Raw genomic sequence first — 27,415 nt, 5'->3', positions numbered from 1 at the left:
CAGGGCTGGGGATTAGGGGAGGGAGGAGTATTATATACTGTCTGTAGAGCACATAGGGCTGGAGATCAGGGGAGGGAGGAGTATTATATACTGTCTGCAGAGCACACGGTTGGAGGTCAGAGGAGGGAGGAGTATTATATACTGTCTGTAGAGCACATAGGGTTGGAGCTTGGGGGAGGGAGGAGTATTATATACTGTCTGTAGAGCACATAGGACTGGAGATCAGGGGAGGAAGTTGTATTATATACTGTCTGTAGAGCACCCAGGGTTGGAGATCAGGGGAGGAAGGAGTATTATATACTGTCTGTAGAGCACATAGGGCTGGAGATCAGGGGAGGGAGGAGTATTATATACTCTCTGTAGAGCACATAGGGCTGGAGATCAGGGGAGTGAGGAGTATTATATACTGTCTGTAGAGCACATAGGGCTGGAGATCAAGGGAGGGAGGAGTATTGTATACTGTCTGTAGAGCACATTGGGCTGGAGCTCAGGGGAGGGAGGAGTATTATATACTGTCTGTAGAGCACATAGGGCTGGAGCTCAGGGGAGGGAGGAGTATTATATACTGTCTGTAGAGCACATAGGGCTGGAGCTCAGGGGAGGGAGGAGTATTATATACTGTCTGTAGAGCACATAGGGCTGGAGATCAGGGGAGGGAGGAGTATTATATACTGTCTGTAGAGCACATAGGGCTGGAGATCAGGGGAGGGAGGAGTATTATATACTGTCTGTAGAGCACATAGGGCTGGAGATCAGGGGAGGGAGGAGTATTATATACTGTCTGTAGAGCACATTGGGCTGGGGTTTAGGGGAGGGAGGAGTATTATATACTGTCTGTAGAGCACATAGGGCTGGGGATTAGGGGAGGGAGGAGTATTATATACTGTCTGTAGAGCACATAGGGCTGGAGATCAGGGGAGGGAGGAGTATTATACTGTCTGTAGAGCACATAGGGCTGGATATCAGGGGAGGGAGGAGTATTATATACTGTCTGTAGAGCACATAGGGCTGGAGATCAGGGGAGGGAGGAGTATTATATACTGTCTGTAGAGCACATAGGGCTGGAGATCAGGGGAGGGAGGAGTATTATATACTGTCTGTAGAGCACATTGGGCTGGAGCTCAGGGGAGGGAGGAGTATTATATACTGTCTGTAGAGCACATAGGGCTGGAGATCAGGGGAGGGAGGAGTATTATATACTGTCTGTAGAGCACATAGGGCTGGAGATCAGGGGAGGGAGGAATATTATATACTGTCTGTAGAGCACATAGGGCTGGATATCAGGGGAGGGCGGAGTATTATATACGGTCTGTAGAGCACATAGGGCTGGAGATCAGGGGAGGGAGGAGTATTATATACTGTCTGTAGAGCACATAGGGCTGGAGCTCGGGGAGGGAGGAGTATTATATACTGCCTGTAGAGCACATAGGGCTGGGGATCAGGGGAGGGAGGAGTATTATATACTGTCTGTAGAGCACATAGGGCTGGAGATCAGGGGAGGGAGGAGTATTATATACTGTCTGTAGAGCACATAGGGCTGGGGATTAGGGGAGGGAGGAGTATTATATACTGTCTGTAGAGCAACCAGGGCTGGGGATTAGGGGAGGGAGGAGTATTATATACTGTCTGTAGAGCACACGGTTGGAGGTCAGGGGAGGGAGGAGTATTATACTGTCTGTAGAGCACATAGGGCTGGAGATCACGGGAGGGAGGTAGTGTTATATACTGTCTGTAGGACACACAGGGCTGGAGCTCAGGGGAGGGAGGAGTGTTATATACTGTCTGTAGAGCACATAGGGCTGGAGATCAGGGGAGGGAGGAGTATTATATACTGTCTGTAGAGCACATAGGGCAGGAGATCACGGGAGGGAGGTAGTGTTATATACTGTCTGTAGAACACAGGGCTGGCGCTCAGGGGAGGGAGGAGTATTATATACTGTCTGTAGAGAACATAGGGCTGGAGATCAGGGGAGGGAGGAGTATTATATACTGTGTGTAGAGCACATAGGGCTGGAGATCACGGGAGGGAGGAGTATTATATACTGTCTGTAGAGCACATTGGGCTGGAGATCAGGGAAGGGAGGAGTATTATATACTGTCTGTAGAGCACATAGGGCTGGAGATCAGGGGAGGGAGGAGTATTATATACTGTGTGTAGAGCACATAGGGCTGGAGATCAGGGGAGGGAGGAGTATTATATACTGTGTGTAGAGCACATAGGGCTGGATATCACGGGAGGGAGGTAGTGTTATATACTGTCTGTAGGACACAGGGCTGGAGCTCAGGGGAGGGAGGAGTATTATATACTGTCTGTAGAGCACATAGGGCTGGAGATCACGGGAGGGAGGTAGTGTTATATACTGTCTGTAGGACACATAGGACTGTCTGTAGAGCACATAGGGCTGGAGATCAGGGGAGGGAGGAGTATTATATACTGTGTGTAGAGCACATAGGGCTGGATATCACGGGAGGGAGGTAGTGTTATATACTGTCTGTAGGACACATAGGACTGTCTGTAGAGCACACAGGGCTGGAGCTCAGGGGAGGGAGGAGTGTTATATACTGTCTGTAGAGCACATAGGGCTGGAGATCAGGGGAGGGAGGAGTATTATATACTGTCTGTAGAGCACATAGGGCAGGAGATCACGGGAGGGAGGTAGTGTTATATACTGTCTGTAGAACACAGGGCTGGCGCTCAGGGGAGGGAGGAGTATTATATACTGTCTGTAGAGAACATAGGGCTGGAGATCAGGGGAGGGAGGAGTATTATATACTGTGTGTAGAGCACATAGGGCTGGAGATCACGGGAGGGAGGAGTATTATATACTGTCTGTAGAGCACATTGGGCTGGAGATCACGGGAGGGAGGAGTATTATATACTGTCTGTAGAGCACATAGGGCTGGAGATCAGGGGAGGGAGGAGTATTATATACTGTGTGTAGAGCACATAGGGCTGGAGATCAGGGGAGGGAGGAGTATTATATACTGTGTGTAGAGCACATAGGGCTGGATATCACAGGAGGGAGGTAGTGTTATATACTGTCTGTAGGACACATAGGGCTGGAGCTCAGGGGAGGGAGGAGTATTATATACTGTCTGTAGAGCACATAGGGCTGGAGATCACGGGAGGGAGGTAGTGTTATATACTGTCTGTAGGACACATAGGACTGTCTGTAGAGCACATAGGGCTGGAGATCAGGGGAGTGAGGAGTATTATATACTGTGTGTAGAGCACATAGGGCTGGATATCACGGGAGGGAGGTAGTGTTATATACTGTCTGTAGGACACATAGGACTGTCTGTAGAGCACATAGGGCTGGAGCTCAGGGGAGGGAGGAGTATTATATACTGTCTGTAGAGCACATAGGTCTGGAGATCACGGGAGGGAGGTAGTGTTATAAGATATTACTGAGTATTTTTTTGTCTGTAGATCACACAGCACTGGAGTTCGCTCATTGAACCGAGATTGGTGACAGAATCTGATCATCCTTCATTGCTGGCTCTGGGCCACTGATGGATTCCTTGGCTCCTGGCCCCTGACTTGCGCTGATGGTTTTAGTGGTTCCGGTTCCCCGACTGGTTCTGATGGTTTTCGTCCCTTCAGTCCTCTGACTCCTGCTGATGGGTTTTGTGATTCCAGACCCCTGATTGAGGACTTGATCAGGTCTCTCTACGGGTGATGAATTCAGCGGTCATCATGTTTATATACTTTCACATTTTTTTTTCCTCGATTGTCCGGGGATCAATGCTTTTATAAAATGGAATAAAATATTGCATTTATTATATCTGCATCATATGTCCTCACAGCAGCGCTACATATGGGGGGTCCTCCACCCTGAGAGCTTATGGTGCAGGTGGTGAGCGCACTGACAGGTTCTTACAGCAGAGCTCGCCAAATCCAAGAGAACACGCGGGCACCACCACCACCACACAGACATGGAAGGAAAAGTGCGATCACTGGATTATAATAGCCATAACTTGTGCTCAGGATGATACATGCTACTAAACGAATACATTGTAGAGAATGAGGACAGCGGCACTCACACGAGACTGAAGAAGCGTGCACGCTCCCACCTGAAGAAGCGGGCACTCACACGTGTGAGCCTGACAAAGCGTGCACTCACACCTGACGAAGCGTGCACTCTCACCGCATGCTCGTGGTGCACTCTCATACCTGACGAAGCGTGCACTCTCACATGTGAGACTGAAGAAGCATGCACTCTCACACCTGACGAAGCGGGCATTCACACGTGTGAGCCTGAAGAAGCGAGTAGTCAGCAAAACAGCTGTTGCTCATGTCACTGATGTCCCTGCAGTCCTTTGGCTGGAGTGAAGTGCACTTTACTGATCTGCTTGTGTTGAGTGCCGCTTTCTACACTTCATTGGCTTACAGCAGCATTACAGATGGGCGTCCTCCGCCTGCGAGCTGAATGCAAATCTGGAAGGTTTTCAAGGCAGTTTTGAATCTCCAGGACTTTCTGCTCTTGCTGCCTTGTAGCCGTCACTTCTGAGCGTCTCCTTCAGATCTGAGAATGTGTGAGTTGTAAATATATTTGGGTTTCCTTCTTTTCTGCACTGGACTGCGCTCTCTGTTATCAGGGGACAGGTTTGTTGAAACCAGGGGAAGAGTCTTGAGGAGATCATTTGCATATTCCCAGTGCCTTCTGGGATAAGTGAAGAGTCTCCGCGAGCTCAACGATCACTGGGTTTTGGCCGTTGCAGCTGAAAAGAGGAAATCGGAAAACCAGGGGAAGAGTCTTGAGGAGATCATTTGCATATTCCCAGTGCCTTCTGGGATAAGTGAAGAGTCTCCGCGAGCTCAACGATCACTGGGTTTTGGCCGTTGCAGCTGAAAAGAGGAAATCGGAAAACCAGGGGAAGAGTCTTGAGGAGATCATTTGCATATTCCCAGTGCCTTCTGGGATAAGTGAAGAGTCTCCGCGAGCTCAACGATCACTGGGTTTTGGCCGTTGCAGCTGAAAAGAGGAAATCGGAAAACCAGGGGAAGAGTCTTGAGGAGATCATTTGCATATTCCCAGTGCCTTCTGGGATAAGTGAAGAGTCTCCGCGAGCTCAACGATCACTGGGTTTTGGCCGTTGCAGCTGAAAAGAGGAAATCTGAAAAACCGCGCGCCGATAGGATTTTGGCTCATCTTTCATCGTTTTTAAGAAATCTCAAGATGGAAGAGGCCAGGAGCCATTTGGTGAGCTGCATTTCTTGCTACATGTTCACAGACTTACCAGTGGAAAAGCCAAACTTCACATGCCACAAATGCAAGCTTGTGTCCCTGTTGGAGGAAAAGTTGCAAAATCTCGAAGAGAGGTTGGCTACGTTGAAGATCATTAAGGAAGGTGAAGAGTTCTTGGACAGAGCAGAATTATCTCTTCATGTTACAGAAAGAGAAGAAATTCGAAGTGCACCTGAAGAAACAGAGGAATGGAGACATGTGACCCAGAGAAGCAGGAGGATCAGGAGGCAGTCAGCACCCATACTGCTCAGAAACCAGTACCAGGCTCTCACGCAGGAAAATGATGAAGAAATACATCAGGATAAGACTTTGCCAACAAACAGCAACCTTGTACGCCTTCAGAGTCCTCCTGGATGGAGAAAGAAAAATGTGAAGAAGAAACGGAGAGTGGTGGTCATGGGGGATTCCCTGTTGAGAGGAACAGAGGCCGCTATCTGCAGACCGGATATAACTTCAAGAGAAATGTGCTGTCTTCCAGGTGCAAAAATTAAAGATGTGTCTGACAGGATATCAGGACTCTTCAGACCTACAGATGACTACCCATTCCTGCTACTACATGTGGGGACAAATGACACCGCAAGAAACGACCTGGAAACCATCTGCAGAGACTTTGAAGACTTAGGCAAGAAAGTGAAAGAACTGGGAGCGCAGGTGGTCTTCTCTTCCATCCTCCCAGTGGATGGCCATGGAACAAGGAGGTGGAATAAGATTCTGCAGGTGAACAACTGGCTACGTCGATGGTGCCGTCAGCAACGATTTGGATTTCTGGATCACGGAGTGAACTACTTATACGATGGACTACTTGCTAGAGATGGGGTGCACCTTACGAAGACTGGAAAGCAGGTATTTGGAAGTCGCCTTGCTACACTTGTAAGGAGAGCTTTAAACTAGAACAACATGGGAAGGGAAGCAAAAGACCAGAAAAAGCCATACACCTGACAAATGCTATTGAGAACTCTGCTAATAGAAGTGGAAAGGAAGAACAAAGACGAAAGAATCTAATTAATAAAAATATTGGAGAAAGAGAAACCAATCACAAACTAAAATGTTTCTATACTAATGCACAAAGCATGGGCAACAAACAAGGAGAATTGGAACTACTAACACAGGAACAGAAATATGATGTCATTGGAATCACTGAAACTTGGTGGGACGATACACATGATTGGAATACAAGACTAGAAGGATACAACTTATTTGCAAGAAACAGACTTGATAAACGAGGAGGGGGTGTCGCATTGTATGTTAGAAACGCGTATATCTGCACAGAGATTGAAGCTTCAGAGACTGGGAGTTCTGTGGAAACTGTTTGGGTAAGAATACAAGGACAGAACAATGGAAAGGACACCATTGTAGGCATTTACTACAGGCCGCCTGTGCAAGCTGAAGATATGGATGAACTCTTTATGCATCAAATGGCCAAGTTCTCCAAAAAATATGACATAGTTGTCATGGGAGATTTCAACTATCCAGACATTTGTTGGGAATCTCTCTCAGGCAAAACTAACAGGTCAAGGAAATTCTTATCCTCTCTTGCTGACAACTTTATCTTCCAAAAGGTAGGGGAGAAAACAAGGGGAACTGCTACCTTGGATCTAATCCTTATAAACAGGGAGGAAATGGTTGAGGAGGTAAAAGTGGCTGGAACCCTAGGAGGTAGCGACCATGCTATTTTAGAATTTTGGATAACTAGAGGCGGAAGACCTGTGAAGACTCAGACGTCAAGGTTAGATTTCAGAAAGGCAGATTTTAAGGGATTCAGAAAGAGAATTGGAGGGATCCAATGGCTGGATATCCTTAAAGACAAAAATGTCCAGGAAGGATGGGAAATCTTGAAAAATGAAATTCTCAAAGCACAGTTGTTAACAATTCCGAAAAGAGGGAAGAATAGGAAGCATTTAAGGAAACCAGGATGGATGAACACAGAACTTAAGCACATGCTAAAAAGGAAGAAAAAAATGTTTATAAAATGGAAAGAGGGAGGCATATCTAAAGAAGAATATAATGCTGTCTGCAGAATCTGCAGGGCACAAATCAGATTATCTAAAGCTGAAAATGAATTGAGGCTTGCAAGAGATGTCAAAAGCAATAATAAAGGATTTTGGGGATATGTCAAAAGTAAAAGAAAAGTCAAAGATGCTATAGGATTTTTACAGGATGAAAATGATGAAATGGTAAGACAGGATGTTGAGAAGGCTGAACTTTTAAATTCCTATTTTGCATCTGTTTTTTCTCAGAAAGGAAATGTAACACCAACTGTTATTCACTGTCCTATTAAGGGAATAGAAGAATCCAGGATATCTATAAACAGAAAGATAGTGAGGAAACACTTAGCTAACCTAAATGAATTCAAGTCTCCAGGTCCAGATGAATTACACCCCAGAGTACTGAAGGAGATAGCAGAAGAAATTTCTGAACCACTCTCCATAATCTTTGAAAATTCTTGGAGAACAGGAGAAGTGCCAGAAGACTGGAGAAGAGCAAATGTTGTTCCTATCTTCAAAAAGGGGAAGAAGGTGGACCCAGGCAACTATAGGCCGGTGAGTCTGACTTCTATACCAGGAAAGATCTTTGAACAAATTATTAAACAACATTTAAGTCAATACCTGGATAAGAATGAAGTGATCAAACAGAGTCAGCATGGGTTTGTAACTAATAAGTCATGTCAGACTAACTTAATTTCCTTCTATGACGGTATCACTGATTGGGTGGATCAAGGAAATGCTGTAGATATAGTATATCTTGACTTCAGCAAAGCATTTGACAAAGTCTCTCATACAATCCTTATTGAAAAAATGACTAAGTATGGAATGGACAAGGCAACTGTTAGGTGGATTCATAACTGGCTTAGTGATCGGACCCAAAGAGTGGTCGTAAATGGCTGCACATCCAGTTGGAAGAATGTCTCAAGTGGGGTACCACAGGGCTCTGTCCTGGGCCCTGTATTGTTCAACATCTTTATCAACGATTTAGATGAAGGAATTGAGGGTAAACTGATTAAATTTGCTGATGACACAAAGCTAGGAGGGATAGCTAATACTAGAGAAGAGAGAGAGAGGATTCAAAAAGATTTAAATAAACTGGAGAAGTGGGCAGTAACTAACAGAATGGTTTTTAACAGGGAGAAATGCAAAGTACTACATCTGGGCAATAAAAATGAAAAAAGCATATATAGAATGGGAGGAATAGGGCTAAGTGACAGCACATGTGAAAAAGACTTGGGTATACTAATAGATCACAGACTGAATATGAGCCAACAGTGTGATGCAGCAGCAAAAAAGGCAAATGCAGTTCTAGGATGTATTAACAGAAGCATACAGTCTAGATCACGTGAAGTCATTATTTCCCTCTACTCCTCTTTGGTCAGACCTCATCTGGAATATTGTGTCCAGTTTTGGGCACCACATTTTAAAAAAGACATCAACAAACTGGAGCAAGTTCAGAAAAGAGCGACCAGAATGGTGACCGGTCTGCAAACCCTGTCTTATGAGGAAAGGTTGCAGGATTTGGGAATGTTTAGTTTGCAAAAGAGAAGACTGAGAGGAGACTTAATTGCTGTCTACAAATATCTAAAGGGCTGTCACATTGTAGAAGGATCAACTTTATTCTCATTTGCACAAGGAAAGACTAGAAGCAATGGGATGAAACTGAATGGGAGGAGACACAGATTAGATATTAGAAAAAACTTTTTGACAGTATGATCAATGAGTGGAACAGGCTGCCACGAGAAGTGGTGAGTTCTCCTTCAATGGAAGTCTTCAAACAGAGGCTGGACAGACATCTGACTGGGATGATTTAGCGAATCCTGCTTTGAGCAGGGGGTTGGACCAGATGGCCCAGGAGGTCCCTTCCAACTCTACGATTCTATGATTCTAAACCCCATTGTTAGTTTTCCTGCCCCCTGATTGCGCTCACAGAAGCTTTGCGTTGGTGGAAATCCTCTCTGGGTTATAAATGCTGAGGACGGGGACCTTCCACCTGGAGAGTAAGGACCACCACCAGCAGCTACTGGCCTTACAGGTGGATGATGCCCTCTGAGCTGTGATGTACCCCGAGGACCCTGCACACAGTAGCACGAATGTGCCCACCGGTGCCCCAGTGATTTTAGCTATATTATGGGCAGGTCACCATTTGTGTATTTAGCCATTTGGCTATTTTTATTGTTTTTACGCTTGTATGTCGTCTATTTTGGTTTGAAATTTCATTGATAAATAGTTATTTTCTCCAATCCCCTCCACGACAGCACACAGGAGGTTGCCACCCCATCCTAATTAGGGACAGGAAACGAGGTTAAATAGCCCTCCCCTTCCTCTAATCCCCAGTGTTTTCCTGTCCCTAATAGGGATGAAGAGGTTCTGTGTGCTCCATGGATGGGGCCGGGGAGATCCCGGAGTTTCTTACCTGTGAGCCGGGCAGCCAGGGTCGATCGTCCCGGACCTTCCTCCCCGGACGCTGCTCCTGCCGCTGGCGGGACCCGCACCATCCTCCGGCGCTCCGGCAATGCTGGATGGTGAGTCGGGCTGGGGGCCTCCCGTAGCTCCCCAGCCCAGGGATCTGCTCCCCCCGCGCGCCGCATGCTCGTCTCTAACCGAACGGCATGCACCGGAAGTGACGTTCACCGCCGGGTCCGAAGGCGCGACGTCACTTGCGCCTTGCGTTCCACAGTGGAACGCACCGCCATCTTGGCGGGAAATTTAAAAAGAAAAAAAAACAGGTGGCGCCAGGAACTGAGGGGGGAGCGGTCTCATCCGATTGGATGAGGTAAGGAAACGCTGGATCTCGGTTCCTATTTAAGGAAGGACTAACGTCTGCATGATGGATACGTCTTCCCTCAAAGCTGCTTCTGCAGAGCCCAGCACAAACCCTGGCCCAGTGAGTACACTTGGAAAAGGGTATACACCTTTTTGGTTTAGGATCCTACACCAAAAACGGAAGAGAATCTACAAGACACAAATGCGCCATCTGTAGGAAAAAACTCCCTTCCGATTATAAAAAGAAAAACCTTGTGCCAGCAATGCACTGCAAAAATCGTCCGGGAGGAACAACCATCCCTGATAGCGGAAGTAAGAGGGATGGTATGACAGGATATCCAGTCGTCCCTGGCTACCTTCTCACAGTCATTCGGTGGGGGGGCCCCTCAACCTCAAGGAAGAGGAAATATGGCCCTGACGATGTCTCAGATTTTGAACCTGAGTCATCGTTTTCAGCGGACTGGAGGGAAGAGGGTGAATTAACCCCAACCCAGACGGAGGATGATAAGAAATGGTTCTTTTTCTCAGCCGATATGGAGGAACTACTCTCAGCAGTCAGGAACACATTGGGAGTAGAAGAAGATAGACCACCCCGCTCAGTGCAGGATGATCTATTTGGCGGCCTGAAGTCTAGGAAGAAAATGGTTTTCCCTATCCATGATAATAATCCAGAGTCTAATCTTGGAAGAATGGTAACTCCCGGAAAAGAAGCTAAGTATACCAGGCGAAATGAAGGATCGGTTTCCCCTGGATGAAGAAGCCGCGAAACCTTGAACTGAGATTCCAAAAGTAGACATCCAGGTAGCTAAAAAAAGCTACGCTACCATTCGAGGACTCCTCGCAGGTCCAGGACCGGCTTGACCGAAAGATGGATAGTCTACTGAGGAAGTCCTGGGAAGCCTCAGCAACTTCCTTAAAAACAAACGTGGCATCGGCCTGTGTAACTAGAACCCTATACCTCTGGCTCCAGCAGTTGGAGGACCATATAAAAACAGGAACTCCGAGGGAAGATCTTCTAACTTCTCTACCGCTTCTACAGAAGGCAGCAGCCTTTTTAGCGGACTCCTCGACAGAATCTGTCCGTATTGCGGCAAGAGCATCCGTGCTTTCCAACACCACTCGAAGGGCCTTATGGCTGAAAATGTGGAGTGGAGATATCCTATCAAAATTATGCTCTATTCCCTTCAAGGGCGAATACGTATTTGGTCCGACACTGGACGAACTATTAGAGAAGGTGACCAACAAGAAGAAAAATCTTCCCGAGCCAAAACCGGCCAAGAAAAAGCCCTATCACCCAAACCAAGCTCTAACCCCTCAATACAGGGGTAAAGGAAAAACAGGGCGATGGAGCTACCCAAAAAACGGAATAGGCAGGAATATTTTTCACGACTCCCGCTCAGACAGAGGTAAGAAATGACACCTAGCAGGTAGGGGGCAGAATCGCAGACTACTTCCCGAGTTGGCAGAAGATAACCACCGATCGAAGAATCCTGGACTTGTCAGATGAGGGAGTAAAAATAGAATTCTCCAGCCCTCCTCAAAACCTGGAAGTAACACATCTTCCTTCAGCAAGACTTCAAAAAGTTCTGCATTCAGAACTCCAAAAGAGCTGTCATCGGCGGTGATATCACCAGTTCCAGAATTGGACCAGGGGTCAAGGCCACTACTCCCAACTGTTCTTAGTAAAAAAGCCAAGTGGGAAATACCGGGTCATCATCAACCTAAAGAAGCTGAACCAACATGTCCATTACCAACGCTTCAAGATGGAATCGATAAAGACCACGATGCCATTGATCGGAGAAGACTTTGCCATGACCACCATAGATCTCCAAGAGGCCTATTACCACGTACCCATCCATCTCATTGGCGATATCTAAGGTTCGTAGTCACTCTAGACGAAGAAGTGCACCACTTCCAGTTCAGAGTCCTGCCCTTCGGCATATCTTCGGCACCCCGAACATTTACAAAAATAATGGCAGAAGTAGTAGCATTCTCCAGAGGAAAGGACATATGTGTCGTCCCTTACCGGGATGACGACCTGGTCATGGCTCCCTCCAACACCACTCTAAAACAACACCTGCAATCAGTCCTGCAGACCCTGGTGTCCCTGGGCTGGATAGTAAACTGGGAAAAATCAGACCTGAATCTGTCAACCAGGAAGGTCTTTCTAGGGATCCTCCTAGATTCCCAGAACCAAATATCCTTTCTTCCGTCCACCAAGCAGGTAGGCGTAAGATCAAAGGTTCGGACTCTAAAAAGTCAGAAAACAGCGACCATAAGGTTTGCCATGTCAGCATTAGGGTCAATGACTTCCTGCATCCAAGCGGTCCCCTGGGCCCAGGCCCACTCAAGGATACTTCAGAGATATATCCTATCCCGCTGGAACAAAGACCCGGAGACCCTCAATACGAGAATCTCCCTACCCCAGCACGTAAAGCTGTCTCTCAACTGGTGGCTCAACCAGGAAAACCTAGCAAAAGGGACACCCTGGATACAATATCCCAAGACGTCAATCAAAACAGACGCCAGCAAATGCGGTTGGGGAGCAATATCGCCTCAGGGAATCTTCCAGGGACTCTGGCCCAAAGACATGGAAAAACAAAATTCCAATTACAGAGAACTGAAGAAGAAGCCCTAAAGGCAGCAGAAACATCAGTCCAGGGAACCCATGTCCAGATTTACTCCAACAATATGACCACCGTGGCCCATCTACATCATCAGGGCAGCACAAAATACGGAAGCCTGCAAAATGTTTCAGCACGGATATTCGGCTGGGCAGAACGGCATCTCCAGTCCCTTTCAGGTCTCCACCTGAAAGGATCTGACAACATCGAGGCAGACTTCCTAAGCAGGACAGACTTAGATCCAGGAGGATGGAGCCTCAATATCAGAGTATTCCATACCATAACCAAAAAATGAGGTCTCCCAGAGGTAGACCTATTTCCAAACCGTGAGAACGCCAAAACAAAGCAGTACTTATTCATAGGTCCACGCAATGGACAAACACTCGAGGGTTGACGCCTTCGCTCACCCGTGGAACTTCGGACTGACATACGCCTTTCCACCAATTCCCCTAATACCGAAAACTCTGCAAAACATCAGGACAGACGGGGTCAAAACTATCCTGATCGCCCCTCTCTGGCCAAAAAGGAGCTGGTTCAGAGCCCTAAAACTAATGAACTCAGAGGGTTCCCTGATCCTACCTTTGGACCGCGACCTTCTACATCAAGGTCCCATCCTTCACCCGGCTCCCCACAGCTTAAGCTTGGCAGCCTGGCTTCTGAAACCACAATCGTGAAAGCCAGAGGCCTCTCAGATGCGGTGATATCTGCCTTACAAAAAAGTAGGAAACCAATCACAAACGCCATATATTCCAAAATATGGAAGACTTTCTCAGCATGGTACGGATCCACTCCCATTGATCCCTTCCACCCAGATTAAGCAAAGATCCTAGATTTCCTACGAGACGGCTTATCCAAGGGTCTAAAACCAAGTACCTCGAAGGTCCAAGTATCAGCCCTGAGTTCTTTCTTCGACCAAAACCTAGCAGAGCATAGCTGGATCACGAGGTTTATGTCAGCAGCTTCCAGAATCCATCCAAATAAATCCAACATGGTCCCAGCATGGGACCTGATTATAGTACTAAAGGGTCTAACGAACCCTCCATTTGAACCGATCGACCAGACCCAGATAGATAAACTATCCTGGAAAACAGCACTACCCGTAGCCCTTACAACAGCAAGAAGAGTGGGTGAAATTCAGGCTCTGTCCATCAGAGAGCCTTATCTAAGAATTCTGGACAATAGACTAATTTTCCAGCTAGACTCTTCCTTTGTACCAAAAGTGTCTTCGGATTTCCACAGGTCCCAGGAAATAAGACTGCCCTCCTTCTGTGATAACCCGATGGATGAGAGGGAAGTGGGATTCCATTCTCTGGACGTCCGGCGAGCAGTCCTGGTCTATTTGGAAGAGACAAAACCCTGGAGGAAAGATCAGAATCTCTTTGTTCAGTATGGCAGACCGAACAAGGGGAAGAAAGCGTCCAAAAGCTCCCTAGCTAACTGGATCAAGAAAGCAATCACGGCCGCTTATAAAAATCACGATCTACCGCCTCCGTTTTCCCTGATGGCCGACTCAGCTAGAGCTGTCTCCGTCTCCTGGCCAGAAAAGGCTAATGCATCCATTGAGCAGATCTGCAAGGCTGCGACCTGGTCCTCAGTCCATACCTTCACTAGGCATTATAGATTAGATCTGATGTCAGTACGAGATCTAGCCTTTGGCAGGAAAGTCCTGCAAGCCGTGGTCCCTCCCTAAACCATTATTCTTTGGTATATCTTCTGTGTGCTGTCGTGGAGGGGATTAGAGAACATAGAACTACACTTACCGGTAGTTGGGTTTCTAAGACCCTCCACGACAGCACTGGTAATTTTCCCCCCCTAACAAAATTTGTTCATGTGACTTATATGAATAAATATTTCAAGCATTTCACTCTGTGGTCCTTGGAAAACACTGGGGATTAGAGTAAGGGGAGGGCTATTTAACCTCTTGCTTCCTGTTCCTAATTAGGATGGGGAGGCAACCTCCTGTGTGCTGTCGTGGAGGGTCTTAGAAACCCAACTACCGGTAAGTGTAGTTCTATTTTTTAAGGATATCCTTTTTTCTGACATGCTTCTGTGGAGACATGGGGGGGTCAGTGTGTGCTCCAGTCCTCTGGCCTGAGACAGCATGGACCCTGGTTCTTCCCACTGAATGCCGACTCTCCTTTTACTGTGGGAATAATACTAAGACAACAAACGGTGAGGGTAAAACCATGTGGCAATGCTCTATTCAACCTCAAAATGGGCAGATAACACGTAGAACAGTGCCAGCAAGTACCCACCAGGGAGCAAATTAGAGTCTCACCCTTCTACTGACTCGCCAGGATTAGAGCAGCTGTGACTTCAGAGCTTCCAGGGCCGATTACCACCACCAGTGGCACGCATACAGAGGGGAGGTGATGACAAGCGTAGGAAGATGACAGTACATTGAGGTAAAAGGCCAGGTGACCAGAGGATCTCAACCTGGCTTCTCCGAACATCTCCATGGAGCCAGGTGGCCAATGGGTCCCATCCTGGCTTTCCCAAACGTATCCATAGGGCTCAGGTGACCTGTGGGTCCAAATCCTGACTATCCCAAACGTTTCCATGGATTCAGTGATGGTCAGTGGAGCAAATCTGTATTCTTTCAGCCAGGGCCTTGGTCTCCTAAGCTGGCACCCTGTAGAATGTCTAATCTGTGTCCCTCATGATGGCTGCTGTCCTGTACAGTGTTCCTGGCTAAGGTTTTGTAAAGTGTCTGTTTCTTTGGCTCTTTTGTTTCAGAGGCATAACCCCTTTATATAGTTCACAACTGTTGTCCTTCAAGTCATCATCTACAGGTCAAGAGAACGGTGTGATGAGGTTAACTTGCATTGTTTGAATATTTAATCAGGTTGCATAGTTTTTCCTCTTTTACAAGTCAACAAGCCGCAAGGTCCGACATATTATCAAACCTCGATTCTTCAAGGACCCTATGTATCTATTCCTCAGAGATGGCAGACAATGAGTTACAGCAAACAGCAGAGTCACACTCTGGCTCGTACAAGCAATGTTCTATTCATGTGATCTGGAAATTGGGTAAGGCAATAAGCCACCGCTTGCTCTTGTTGGGGCACATGAAGGGCGCGTGTTCTTAGTTGTCTGGCGCCAAGTTGTATATAGGATTTATTTGGCCAGAGATGTCCGTGTCTTGTGACTGTGAGTCGTGTCTCAGATGAGTTCTGCTTTATTGTTTGGAGTGCACAACATTTCATAGGAAAAAATCAGGGACCTTGCCACATATGACCTCATTACCTCATCCCATAATTATCGCTAATCATTGCTAACGCCTGTTGCCCATATGTCATCTATATATAGAAAAATGTGTATCGACGATGATGTCATAATAGGTTGCCATGGCGAAGATGATGTGATAATGGGTATATGGGCAGGGAACTATGGGATGGAGGATATGTGTGCTGAGTATATGGGCACTGGACTATGGGATGGAGGATATGTGCTGGGTATATGGGCACAGGACTATGGGATGGAGGATGTGTATGATGGGTATATGGGCACAGGACTATGGGATGGAGGATATGTATGATGGGTATATGGGCACTGGACTATGGGATGGAGGATATGTGCTGGGTATATGGGCACAGGACTATGGGATGGAGGATGTGTGTGATGAGTATATGGGCACTGGACTATGGGATGGAGGATGTGTATGATGGGTATATGGGCACTGGACTATGGGATGGAGGATATGTATGATGGGTATATGGGCACTGGACTATGGGATGGAGGATATGTGCTGGGTATATGGGCACAGGACTATGGGATGGAGGATGTGTGTGATGAGTATATGGGCACTGGACTATGGGATGGAGGATGTGTATGATGGGTATATGGGCACTGGACTATGGGATGGAGGATATGTGCTGGGTATATGGGCACAGGACTATGGGATGGAGGATGTGTATGATGGGTATATGGGCACAGGACTATGGGATGGAGGATATGTATGATGGGTATATGGGCACAGGACTATGGGATGGAGGATATGTGTGATGGGTATATGGGCACAGGACTATGGGATGGAGGATATGTATGATGGGTATATGGGCACAGGACTATGGGATGGAGGATGTGTATGATGGGTATATGGGCACAGGACTATGGGATGGAGGATATGTATGATGGGTATATGGGCACAGGACTATGGGATGGAGGATGTGTATGATGGGTATATGGGCACAGGACTATGGGATGGAGGATATGTATGATGGGTATATGGGCACTGGACTATGGGATGGAGGATATGTGCTGGGTATATGGGCACTGGACTATGGGATGGAGGATGTGTATGATGGGTATATGGGCACTGGACTATGGGATGGAGGATATGTGCTGGGTATATGGGCACTGGACTATGGGATGGAGGATGTGTATGATGGGTATATGGGCACAGGACTATGGGATGGAGGATATGTATGATGGGTATATGGGCACAGGACTATGGGATGGAGGATGTGTATGATGGGTATATGGGCACAGGACTATGGGATGGAGGATATGTATGATGGGTATATGGGCACTGGACTATGGGATGGAGGATATGTGCTGGGTATATGGGCACTGGACTATGGGATGGAGGATATGTATGATGGGTATATGGGCACTGGACTATGGGATGGAGGATATGTGCTGGGTATATGGGCACTGGACTATGGGATGGAGGATATGTATGATGGGTATATGGGCACGGGACTATGGGAAGGAGGATATGTGATGGGTATATGAGCATGGAACTATGAGATGGAGGATATGTGTGCTGGGTATATGGGCAATGGACTATGGGATGGAGGATATGTGCTGGGTATATGGGCACAGGACTATGGGATGGAGGATGTGTATGATGGGTATATGGGCACAGGACTATGGGATGGAGGATATGTATGATGGGTATATGGGCACAGGACTATGGGATGGAGGATGTGTATGATGGGTATATGGGCACAGGACTATGGGATGGAGGATATGTATGATGGGTATATGGGCACTGGACTATGGGATGGAGGATATGTGCTGGGTATATGGGCACTGGACTATGGGATGGAGGATATGTATGATGGGTATATGGGCACGGGACTATGGGAAGGAGGATATGTGATGGGTATATGAGCATGGAACTATGAGATGGAGGATATGTGTGCTGGGTATATGGGCAATGGACTATGGGATGGAGGATATGTGATGGGTATATGGGCACTGGACTATGGGATGGAGGATGTGTGATGGGTATATGGGCACTGGACTATTGGATGGAGGATATCTATGATGGGTATATGGGCACTGGACTATGGGATGGAGGATATGTATGATGGGTATATGGGCACGGGACTATGGTATGGAGGATATGTATGATGGGTATATGGGCACTGGACTATGGGATGGAGGATATGTATGATGGGTATATGGGCATGGGACTATGGGATGTAGGATATGTATGATGGGTATATGGGCACTGGACTATGGGATGGAGGATATGTATGATGGGTATATGGGCACTGGACTATGGGATGGAGGATATGTATGATGGGTATATGGGCATTGGACTATGGGATGGAGGATATGTATGATGGGTATATGGGCACTGGACTATGGGATGGAGGATATGTATGATGGGTATATGGGCACGGGACTATGGGATGGAGGATGTGTATGATGGGTATATGGGCACGGGACTATGGGATGGAGGATATGAATGATGGGTATATGGGCACTGGACTATGGGATGGAGGATGTGTGATGGGTATATGGGCACTGGACTATGGGAAGGAGGATGTGTATGATGGGTATATGGGCACTGGACTATGGGATGGAGGATGTGTATGATGGGTATATGGGCACTGGACTATGGGATGGAGGATGTGTATGATGGGTATATGGGCACGGGACTATGGGATGGAGGATATGAATGATGGGTATATGGGCACTGGACTATGGGATGGAGGATGTGTGATGGGTATATGGGCACTGGACTATGGGAAGGAGGATGTGTATGATGGGTATATGGGCACTGGACTATGGGATGGAGGATGTGTATGATGGGTATATGGGCACTGGACTATGGGATGGAGGATGTGTATGATGGGTATATGGGCACTGGACTATGGGATGGAGGATATATATGATGGGTATATGGGCACTGGACTATGGGATGGAGGATATGTATGATGGGTATATGGGCACGGGACTATGGTATGGAGGATATGTATGATGGGTATATGGGCACGGGACTATGGGATGGAGGATGTGTATGATGGGTATATGGGCACTGGACTATGGGATGGAGGATATGTATGATGGGTATATGGGCACGGGACTATGGGATGGAGGATATGTATGATGGGTGTTATGAGCTCATTTTCTCCTTCACCTTTGATGTCCGATGAACTCCCTCTGCTGGTGAAAGGAGGTAGTGAAATTGATTTGGATGGGAAAAACCTGTCATCTGAACAGGTGGAGTGTGATTGGACATCCGGAATCTCTGAGTGAATATAAGGCCGCCGACGCCCTGCTGGGTTGCTGGTGATCCTCTCTGCTCTGAGCTCTGGCCTCCAGTTTAGTCCTGTCTACTAAAGCTAAGTTTCTGCTCTGCTATTGTTCCATGAGATTTTGTCTGTTTACTTAGTGTTTGTGTTCAGCCAGCCCTGGTTGGGACGGGCTGAACTCCATTTTTGTCTCTGATCAGTTGATCTCTTTGCTCTGTCTTCAGAATATACCTGAGTGCTGATATAGTGATTTTGAAGTCTTGTGACTTCAGGGCCTTTTCTATCAGACGTGTTTGACATTATTTTTGGCAGGGTTTTTGCGTGATTGCAGACAGTTGCTTTTCTTTCCTGTCCTATCTAGTTAGTGAGGACCCCATCGTTTGCTCAGCCTGTCTTTCTGTCTGTGTTTGTGTTTTCATCTGTTTTCACCGTCAATACATATTGGGGGCTGTCTATTGCTTTGGAGTCTGCTCTGGGGCAGTTTAGATTTCCCCTTTCTTTCTTTAGGTTTATTTAGTTCTCCGGCTGTGAACAAGGTGTCTAGGACCACCGTAGGAACACCCCACGGCTACTGTTAGTTGTTGTGACTAGGATCAGGGGTCTGCAATCTGCTAGCTACCAACCTCTCCGGTTTTCTGGACTTAGCTTGTATTTTTCTTTTTTCCTCCTCCGGTGACTCATTCATAACAGATGGGTATATGGGCACGGGACTATGGGATGGAGGATGTGTGATGGGTGTAAGGGCACGGGCCTATGGTATGGAGGATATGTATGATGGGTATATGGGCACGGGCCTATGGTATGGAGGATATGTATGATGGGTATTTGGGCACGGGACTATGGGATGGAGGATATGTATGATGGGTATTTGGGCACGGGACTATGGGATGGCGGATATGTATGATTATTTGGGGACGGGACTATGGGATGACGGATATGTATGATGGGTATATGGGCACGGGACTATGGGACGGATGATAATCATTATAATTTGTTATAGCTATCCACAGTTAGTTACTATGCCCGGGCAACGCCAGGCTCTTCAGCTAGTAATAAATAATGATGATAATGTTTTCTCACTTTCAGCACTTGGTATTATATATTCGGGTCACCGAGCTCCACGTAAAGCGGACATGTGACCAGTGGATATCTGAACCCGTCCCGAGGAGATGTGTGGCGCCCCTGAGGGTTCAGTCGCCACAGAGGTACTGCACCTCCTCCTGAGGTGTGGTACCCCACCATCCAGGTAAGGTGGAGACACCTGACCACACTCCAACACCTGCATCCCACACAACATAGTAGTGTAGCAAAGCACCCTCTGGTGGCTCCCTGTTTGGAACACGAAGAGTGCTGGGAGGTGGGTGGAACTTAGTCTGCACCAAAAGAGTGGGAAGATATTAGGATTTAGTCAGTCTGTCACAGAAGTCTGTGAGAGAAAATCCTCGGAGAGGGATGGATGAAAGTAGTGCTGCAGCAGACCTCAGTGACCTGGGTCTGCTGGCACAGGAAGGAGAGATTCAGAAAGCCTGACTCTCCATAAGAAAGAAGGATTTGTACGTAATGTAAGGAGGAAGGGTTGGAGCAGAACCCTTCCCAAGTTCACAGAGCAAGGCCGGGGTCCGGTCCCCGGTCCCCGAGGTTGTATGGATACTAATGGTCCTGCAGCAGACACCGGTGGAATAGAAGTAGTGACCACTTTATTCCCACACAAGACTTGGGGGCACAACAGCATCGAGAGTGAGCCGGGACTAGGTAGCAAGAAGGGAGACGTTCAGAAAAGGCACATGTTGGCGGAGTGTTGGAACGGAGTGCTTCATCTAGCTTGGAGGTTGACTGAGTCCCTGACCCGGAGGACATGGAACAGATGCGGGCACCTGTATGCACAACAGAGTATGAGTAAAGCTTTGGAACTACATGCCCTGGTGTCCTCCGCTTATTCATGCGCCAACACCCTCAACACTGCTACATCTCCGTGCCTTACACTGCACAATCTACGTCTCTCCCCTATCTCTTCATCTACACTGCCCTACCTGTGGAGGGCCGTAACATCATTGCTGCACCACATCATCTGTCCCAGATGATCTGTCTGCAGCGTCGGCTTAACATCTTCATTGCCGAACACCACAGGTGGCGTCACGAATCATTCACTCATAAACTTTAATCATCATCCACACGTTCAAACATCCTCCCTTTTACAATGGATGCCCAGGGTCACAGACCGGGTCACAGCTGCCGAGACATCTCCCATTGAACTCAACGGGCCCGGTACCAAGTACCCCGCCGCCCTGGGTGTGAGGGCGATCCATTTTTGGCGTCACAAACAGGATGACAAAGCTTGTTGCCATCAGGTTCTGTGTGCCCAAGATTTATTGGACTTAATTGCTGAGAATGTGCAAAATAACCAAAATTATAGACTGTAAAATGGACTCTCAAAATGGCCGCCGGCGTGGTGAAGAAGGGCGTGACAGCATGGGTGGTCCTAAGAAAAGAGCGCGAACTGTCCTGGGCCACCCCTGCCTAAACTTCTATGCTACAGCAACATGGTCCACGCCCAGAGGGGTTCGTATACTGGCTGTCAGGAACACCGCACTGCACTTGCTCACTGAGCCAGAGCGCGTGTCCTGAGTACAAAGACTGTGCACAAAGATACTTGCGGAGCGGGCAGCAGTGGTGACAATGCATGCTCCAGGACCTGAATCACGTGACTGCTGGGGGCGTGGCCTAAGCTCCACGGAGCTAGGAGCTGCAGGGAAACTCCTAGAAAGGTAACTACAGGACAATGTTACCAAGGGGCATAGACAGAGACAGAAACCAGATCAAGCTGAGGTCACAGCATGAGATAGCAATACAGTACCAAAGGATTAGACAGAATGGATAGTCAGGACTCAGCAATAGATCAGAAAACCAGAATGGGCCTAAGACGGTACGATAGGGGTAAACTGTAACGGAGTAACGATAGCCAAGCCAGGAGGTCAGAACCAGAAAAGACAATGGTACCAAAAACGAGAGATGGAGTACAGAGTGAAGGAACAAGCAGGGTCATAAACGGGAAGCAAACAAACAACGCAGAGTACACGCACACCAGGGGTCAGACACCAGAACAGCAGTATAACTGACAGAGAATGCTAGTTTGGAGTGAGTATAAATACCCCTCCCAGATCCAAAGAGAGGCCGGCAAAAGTTAACCCTGTGAGAACAGGACATTAACCATGTCCTAACCATGACAGTACCCCCTCTTAATGGAGGGCCACTGGAACCCCAGGTTTCTCAGGGTACCTGGCATGAAAAGCCCGCACAAGTCGATCAGCGTGCACCGAACTGGCCGGAACCCACGACCGATCCTCAACGGAATATCCCTTCCAATGGATAAGGTACTGAAGTCTCCGGCGCACCCACCGCGAATCAACGATGTGCCCTACCTCGTACTCCAGTTGATCCTCAACCAACACTGGTGGAGCCACAGATGAGGGATCTTCTCTAACTGTCCCCACAGGGTTTAATAGGGACCTGTGGAAGACGTTAGAGATTTTGAAGGAGGTGGGCAACTGTAATCTGTATGCCACCGGGTTGATCACCTCTACAATCTTGTATGGGCCAATAAATTTGTGGCCCAACTTCATAGAGGGTATTTTAAGTTTGATGTTACGGGTGGACAACCAGACTTTTTCCCCCACTGTCAACGCAGGAACCACCCCCTCCTCCTGTCTGCAAAATGTTTGAACTTCTTCTGGGCTTTGGAGATGTTCCCCTGTACCTCCTTCCAGAGGATTTTTAATTGTTGTACCATCCCCTCGGCACCAGGGCAATCCGAATCCATACGGGAAAATTCCCCAAACTGCGGAACAAACCCATAATTGACCAGAAAGGGAGACTGCGGTAGACTGATTAATCATAGAATCATAGAATCGTAGAGTTGGAAGGGACCTCCTGGGCCATCTGGTCCAACCCCCTGCTCAAAGCAGGATTCGCTAAATCATCCCAGTCAGATGTCTGTCCAGCCTCTGTTTGAAGACTTCCATTGAAGGAGAACTCACCACTTCTCGTGGCAGCCTGTTCCACTCATTGATCACTCTAACTGTCAAAAAGTTTTTTCTAATATCTAATCTGTGTCTCTTCCCATTCAGTTTCATCCCATTGCTTCTAGTCTTTCCTTGTGCAAATGAGAATAAAGTTGATCCTTCTACAATGTGACAGCCCTTTAGATATTTGTAGACAGCTATTAAGTCTCCTCTCAGTCTTCTCTTTTGCAAACTAAACATTCCCAAATCCTGCAACCTTTCCTCATAAGACAGGGTTTGCAGACCGGTCACCATTCTGGTCGCTCTTTTCTGAACTTGCTCCAGTTTGTTGATGTCTTTTTTAAAATGTGGTGCCCAAAACTGGACACAATATTCCAGATGAGGTCTGACCAAAGAGGAGTAGAGGGAAATAATGACTTCACGTGATCTAGACTGTATGCTTCTGTTAATACATCCTAGAATTGCATTTGCCTTTTTTGCTGCTGCATCACACTGTTGGCTCATATTCAGTCTGTGATCTATTAGTATACCCAAGTCTTTTTCACATGTGCTGTCACTTAGCCCTATTCCTCCCATTCTATATATGCTTTTTCCATTTTTATTGCCCAGATGTAGTACTTTGCATTTCTCCCTGTTAAAAACCATTCTGTTAGTTGCTGCCCACTTCTCCAGTTTATTTAAATCTTTTTGAATCCTCTCTCTCTCTTCTCTAGTATTAGCTATCCCTCCTAGCTTTGTGTCATCAGCAAATTTAATCAGTTTACCCTCAATTCCTTCATCTAAATCGTTGATAAAGATGTTGAACAATACAGGGCCCAGGACAGAGCCCTGTGGTACCCCACTTGAGACATTCTTCCAACTGGATGTGCAGCCATTTACGACCACTCTTTGGGTCCGATCACTAAGCCAGCTATGAATCCACCTAACAGTTGCCTTGTCCATTCCATACTTAGTCATTTTTTCAATAAGGATTGTATGAGAGACTTTGTCAAATGCTTTGCTGAAGTCAAGATATACTATATCTACAGCATTTCCTTGATCCACCCAATCAGTGATACCGTCATAGAAGGAAATTTAAGTTAGTCTGACATGACTTATTAGTTACAAACCCATGCTGACTCTGTTTAATCACTTCATTCTTATCCAGGTACTGACATACATGTTGTTTAATAATTTGTTCAAGGATCTTTCCTGGTATAGAAGTCAGACTCACCGGCCTATAGTTACCTGGGTCCACCTTCTTCCCCTTTTTGAAGATAGGAACAACATTTGCTCTTCTCCAGTCTTCTGGCACTTCTCCTGTTCTCCAAGAATTTTCAAAGATTATAGAGAGGGGTTCAAAAATTTCTTCTGCTAACTCCTTCAGTACTCTGGGGTGTAATTCATCTGGACCTGGAGACTTGAATTCATTTAGGCTAGCTAAGTGTTTCCTCACTATCTTTCTGTTTATAGATATCCTGGATTCTTCTATTCCCTTAATAGGACAGTGAATAACAGTTGATGTTACATTTCCTTTCTGAGAGAAAACAGATGCAAAATAGGAATTTAAAAGTTCAGCCTTCTCAACATCCTGTCTTACCATTTCATCATTTTCATCCTGTAAAAATCCTATAGCATCTTTGACTTTTCTTTTACTTTTGACATATCCCCAAAATCCTTTATTATTGCTTTTGACATCTCTTGCAAGCCTCAATTCATTTTCAGCTTTAGCTAATCTGATTTGTGCCCTGCAGGTTCTGCAGACAGCATTATATTCTTCTTTAGATATGCCTCCCTCTTTCCATTTTATAAACATTTTTTTCTTCCTTTTTAGCATGTGCTTAAGTTCTGTGTTCATCCATCCTGGTTTCCTTAACTGCTTCCTATTCTTCCCTCTTTTCGGAATTGTTAACAACTGTGCTTTGAGAATTTCATTTTTCAAGATTTCCCATCCTTCCTGGACATTTTTGTCTTTAAGGATATCCAGCCATTGGATCCCTCCAATTCTCTTTCTGAATCCCTTAAAATCTGCCTTTCTGAAATCTAACCTTGACGTCTGAGTCTTCACAGGTCTTCCGCCTCTAGTTATCCAAAATTCTAAAATAGCATGGTCGCTACCTCCTAGGGTCCCAGCCACTTTTACCTCCTCAACCATTTCCTCCCTGTTTATAAGGATTAGATCCAAGGTAGCATTTCCCCTTGTTTTCTCCCTTACCTTTTGGAACAGTTGAATGCAAATTCTGCCATGGGTAATACCTCACACTAGTCTTCCTGTCTGGAGGAGGCCAGGCATCTCAGAATCTGCTCCAATGACTGGTTGGTGCATTCTGTTTGTCCGTTGGATTCCGGGTGATAGGCAGAGGAGAATGACAACGTGACCCCCAACTTCATACAAAATGCTCTCCAAAAGCTGGCCACAAATTGCACACCCCTGTCTGACACCACGTTCACAGGCACTCCATGCAGTTGAACAATGTGCTGTATAAACAAGCGGGCCAAGGTTTCAGCGGATGGTAATGCAGGTAATGGCACAAAGTGGGCTTACTTAGAAAATCTATCAACCACTACCCATACCACTGAGTTGCCCTTGGAAGATGGAAGATTAGTGATAAAGTCCATGGACAGGTGTGTCCACGGTTTATCCAGAATTGGCAAAGGCACCAATTCCCCGGACGGCTGGACCTGAGAGCTTTTAGAGCGCGCGCACACCCCACAAGTATTCACAAACCTTTTTATATCAGTACCCATAGAGGGCCACCAAAAACCCCTAGCTACTGCCCCCCGGGTAGCTGCAATACCAGGGTGTGCACTTAACACAGAGTCATGAAATTCTTGAAGGAGTGTGGGACAGAATTGTTCGGGTACAAATAATTTACCTGGGGGTTTATTCCTGGGAGCTTGTGCTTCCAGAATCTCTCTCTGTAACTCAGAGGAGATTTTGGCTACAACCACTCCCGGTTGAAGAATGGAGGAAGGAGGTTCTGGAGGGGACACAGAATCAAAACTTCGGGATAAAGCATCTGCCTTTACATTTTTAGACCCTTGTCGGAACGTGATGGTAAAATGAAATTGAGAGAAAAAAAAGTGCCCACCGAGCCTGTCTGGGGGTCAATCTCTTAGCAGACTCGATATAGGCCAGGTTTTTATGATCAGTGATGACCTTAATGGGATGAGCGGCCCCCTCCAAAAAATGCCTCCATTCTTCAAAGCCAATTTAACCGCTAACAATTAACTGTTACCGACATCATAGTTTCTCTCGGCCAAAGAGAACTTCTTAGAGAAAAAGGCACAGGGTTTGAGGTTAGTCAGGGTAGAGGGGGCCTGTGACAATACTGCGCCACCTCCACCTCCGAAGCATCGACCTTGACAATAAAAGGTCTTGACGAATTGGGTTGTACCAACACGGGCTGTAGTAAAACACTTCTTTAATGCCAGGAAGGAATTTTTTGCGGCCACGGACCAATTTTTTACATCTGCCCCTTTAAGAGTGAGGTCCGTCAAGGGTTTTACCACCTGTGGGAACCCTTTAATGAACTTCCTATAATAATTAGCGAAGCCCAGAAATTGCTGCAACCCCTTCAGGTCATGAGGCTACACCCAATCTGTAATGGCCTGAACCTTCCCTGGATCCATGCGGAATCCCTCCCCGGATACAATTACACCCAGAAAAGATAGTTCTTGCATAAAAAATGAGCACTTCTCCAGCTTAGCATACAAATGGTTCTCCCGGAGTCTCAAGCACCGTACGCAGATGATGCAAGTGTGACTGACTGTCCTCAGAGTAAATCAAGATGTCATCCAGGTAAATTACTACGTTATGTCCAATCAAGTCAGAAAAAACAACATTAATAAAGTTCTGAAAAACCGCAGGAGCGTTAGTGAGGCCAAAGGGCATAACCAGGTTTTCAAACAGCCCCTCAGTTGTCAGGATCACTGTTTTCCATTCGTCCCCCTCCCGGATCCTCTATAAGGTTATAAGCCCCTCGTAGATCGAGCTTAGGAAACCATTTGGCCCCCGTGAGTTGATTGCATAGATCAGGAATCAATGGGAGAGGGTACGTGTTCTTAACAGTAATTTTGATCAGTTCTCGAAAGTCGAGGCACGGTCGCAACCCACCATCTTTTTTCTTTACAAAGAAAACCCCCGCTGCCACGGGTGAGACCGAGGGCCGAAAATGCCCCTTGCGAAGGCTTTCTTTAATGTACTCTTTCATAGCTTGGCGCTCAGGCCCGGACAAATTAAACAAACGAGCCTTGGGTAATTTGGCTCCAGGTACTAAATCGATAGCACAATCATATGTG

At 46.8% G+C, this 27,415-nt stretch overlaps 1 protein-coding gene across 1 annotated transcript in view; it reads left to right on the top strand.

Annotated features, from left to right (window-relative positions):
- COIL (coilin) overlaps positions 1-3,783 on the top strand; it is a 60,253-nt gene extending 56,470 nt beyond the window's left edge. Inside the window, exon 7 of the mRNA XM_073562695.1 lies at positions 3,431-3,783. Within this exon, the coding sequence (XP_073418796.1) occupies positions 3,431-3,514 (84 nt within the window). The 3' untranslated portion in view covers positions 3,515-3,783. The remainder of the gene's footprint in view (positions 1-3,430) is intronic.
- The last annotated feature ends 23,632 nt before the right edge of the window (positions 3,784-27,415 follow it).

The sequence above is a fragment of the Dendrobates tinctorius genome, unplaced genomic scaffold (genome assembly GCF_039654945.1).
Source record: "Dendrobates tinctorius isolate UK_male_01 unplaced genomic scaffold, ASM3965494v1 ptg000364l, whole genome shotgun sequence".
Lineage (NCBI taxonomy): Eukaryota > Metazoa > Chordata > Amphibia > Anura > Dendrobatidae > Dendrobates > Dendrobates tinctorius.
Note: the sequence above shows the minus strand (reverse complement) of the source record. Positions and strands in the feature narration are given on the sequence as shown.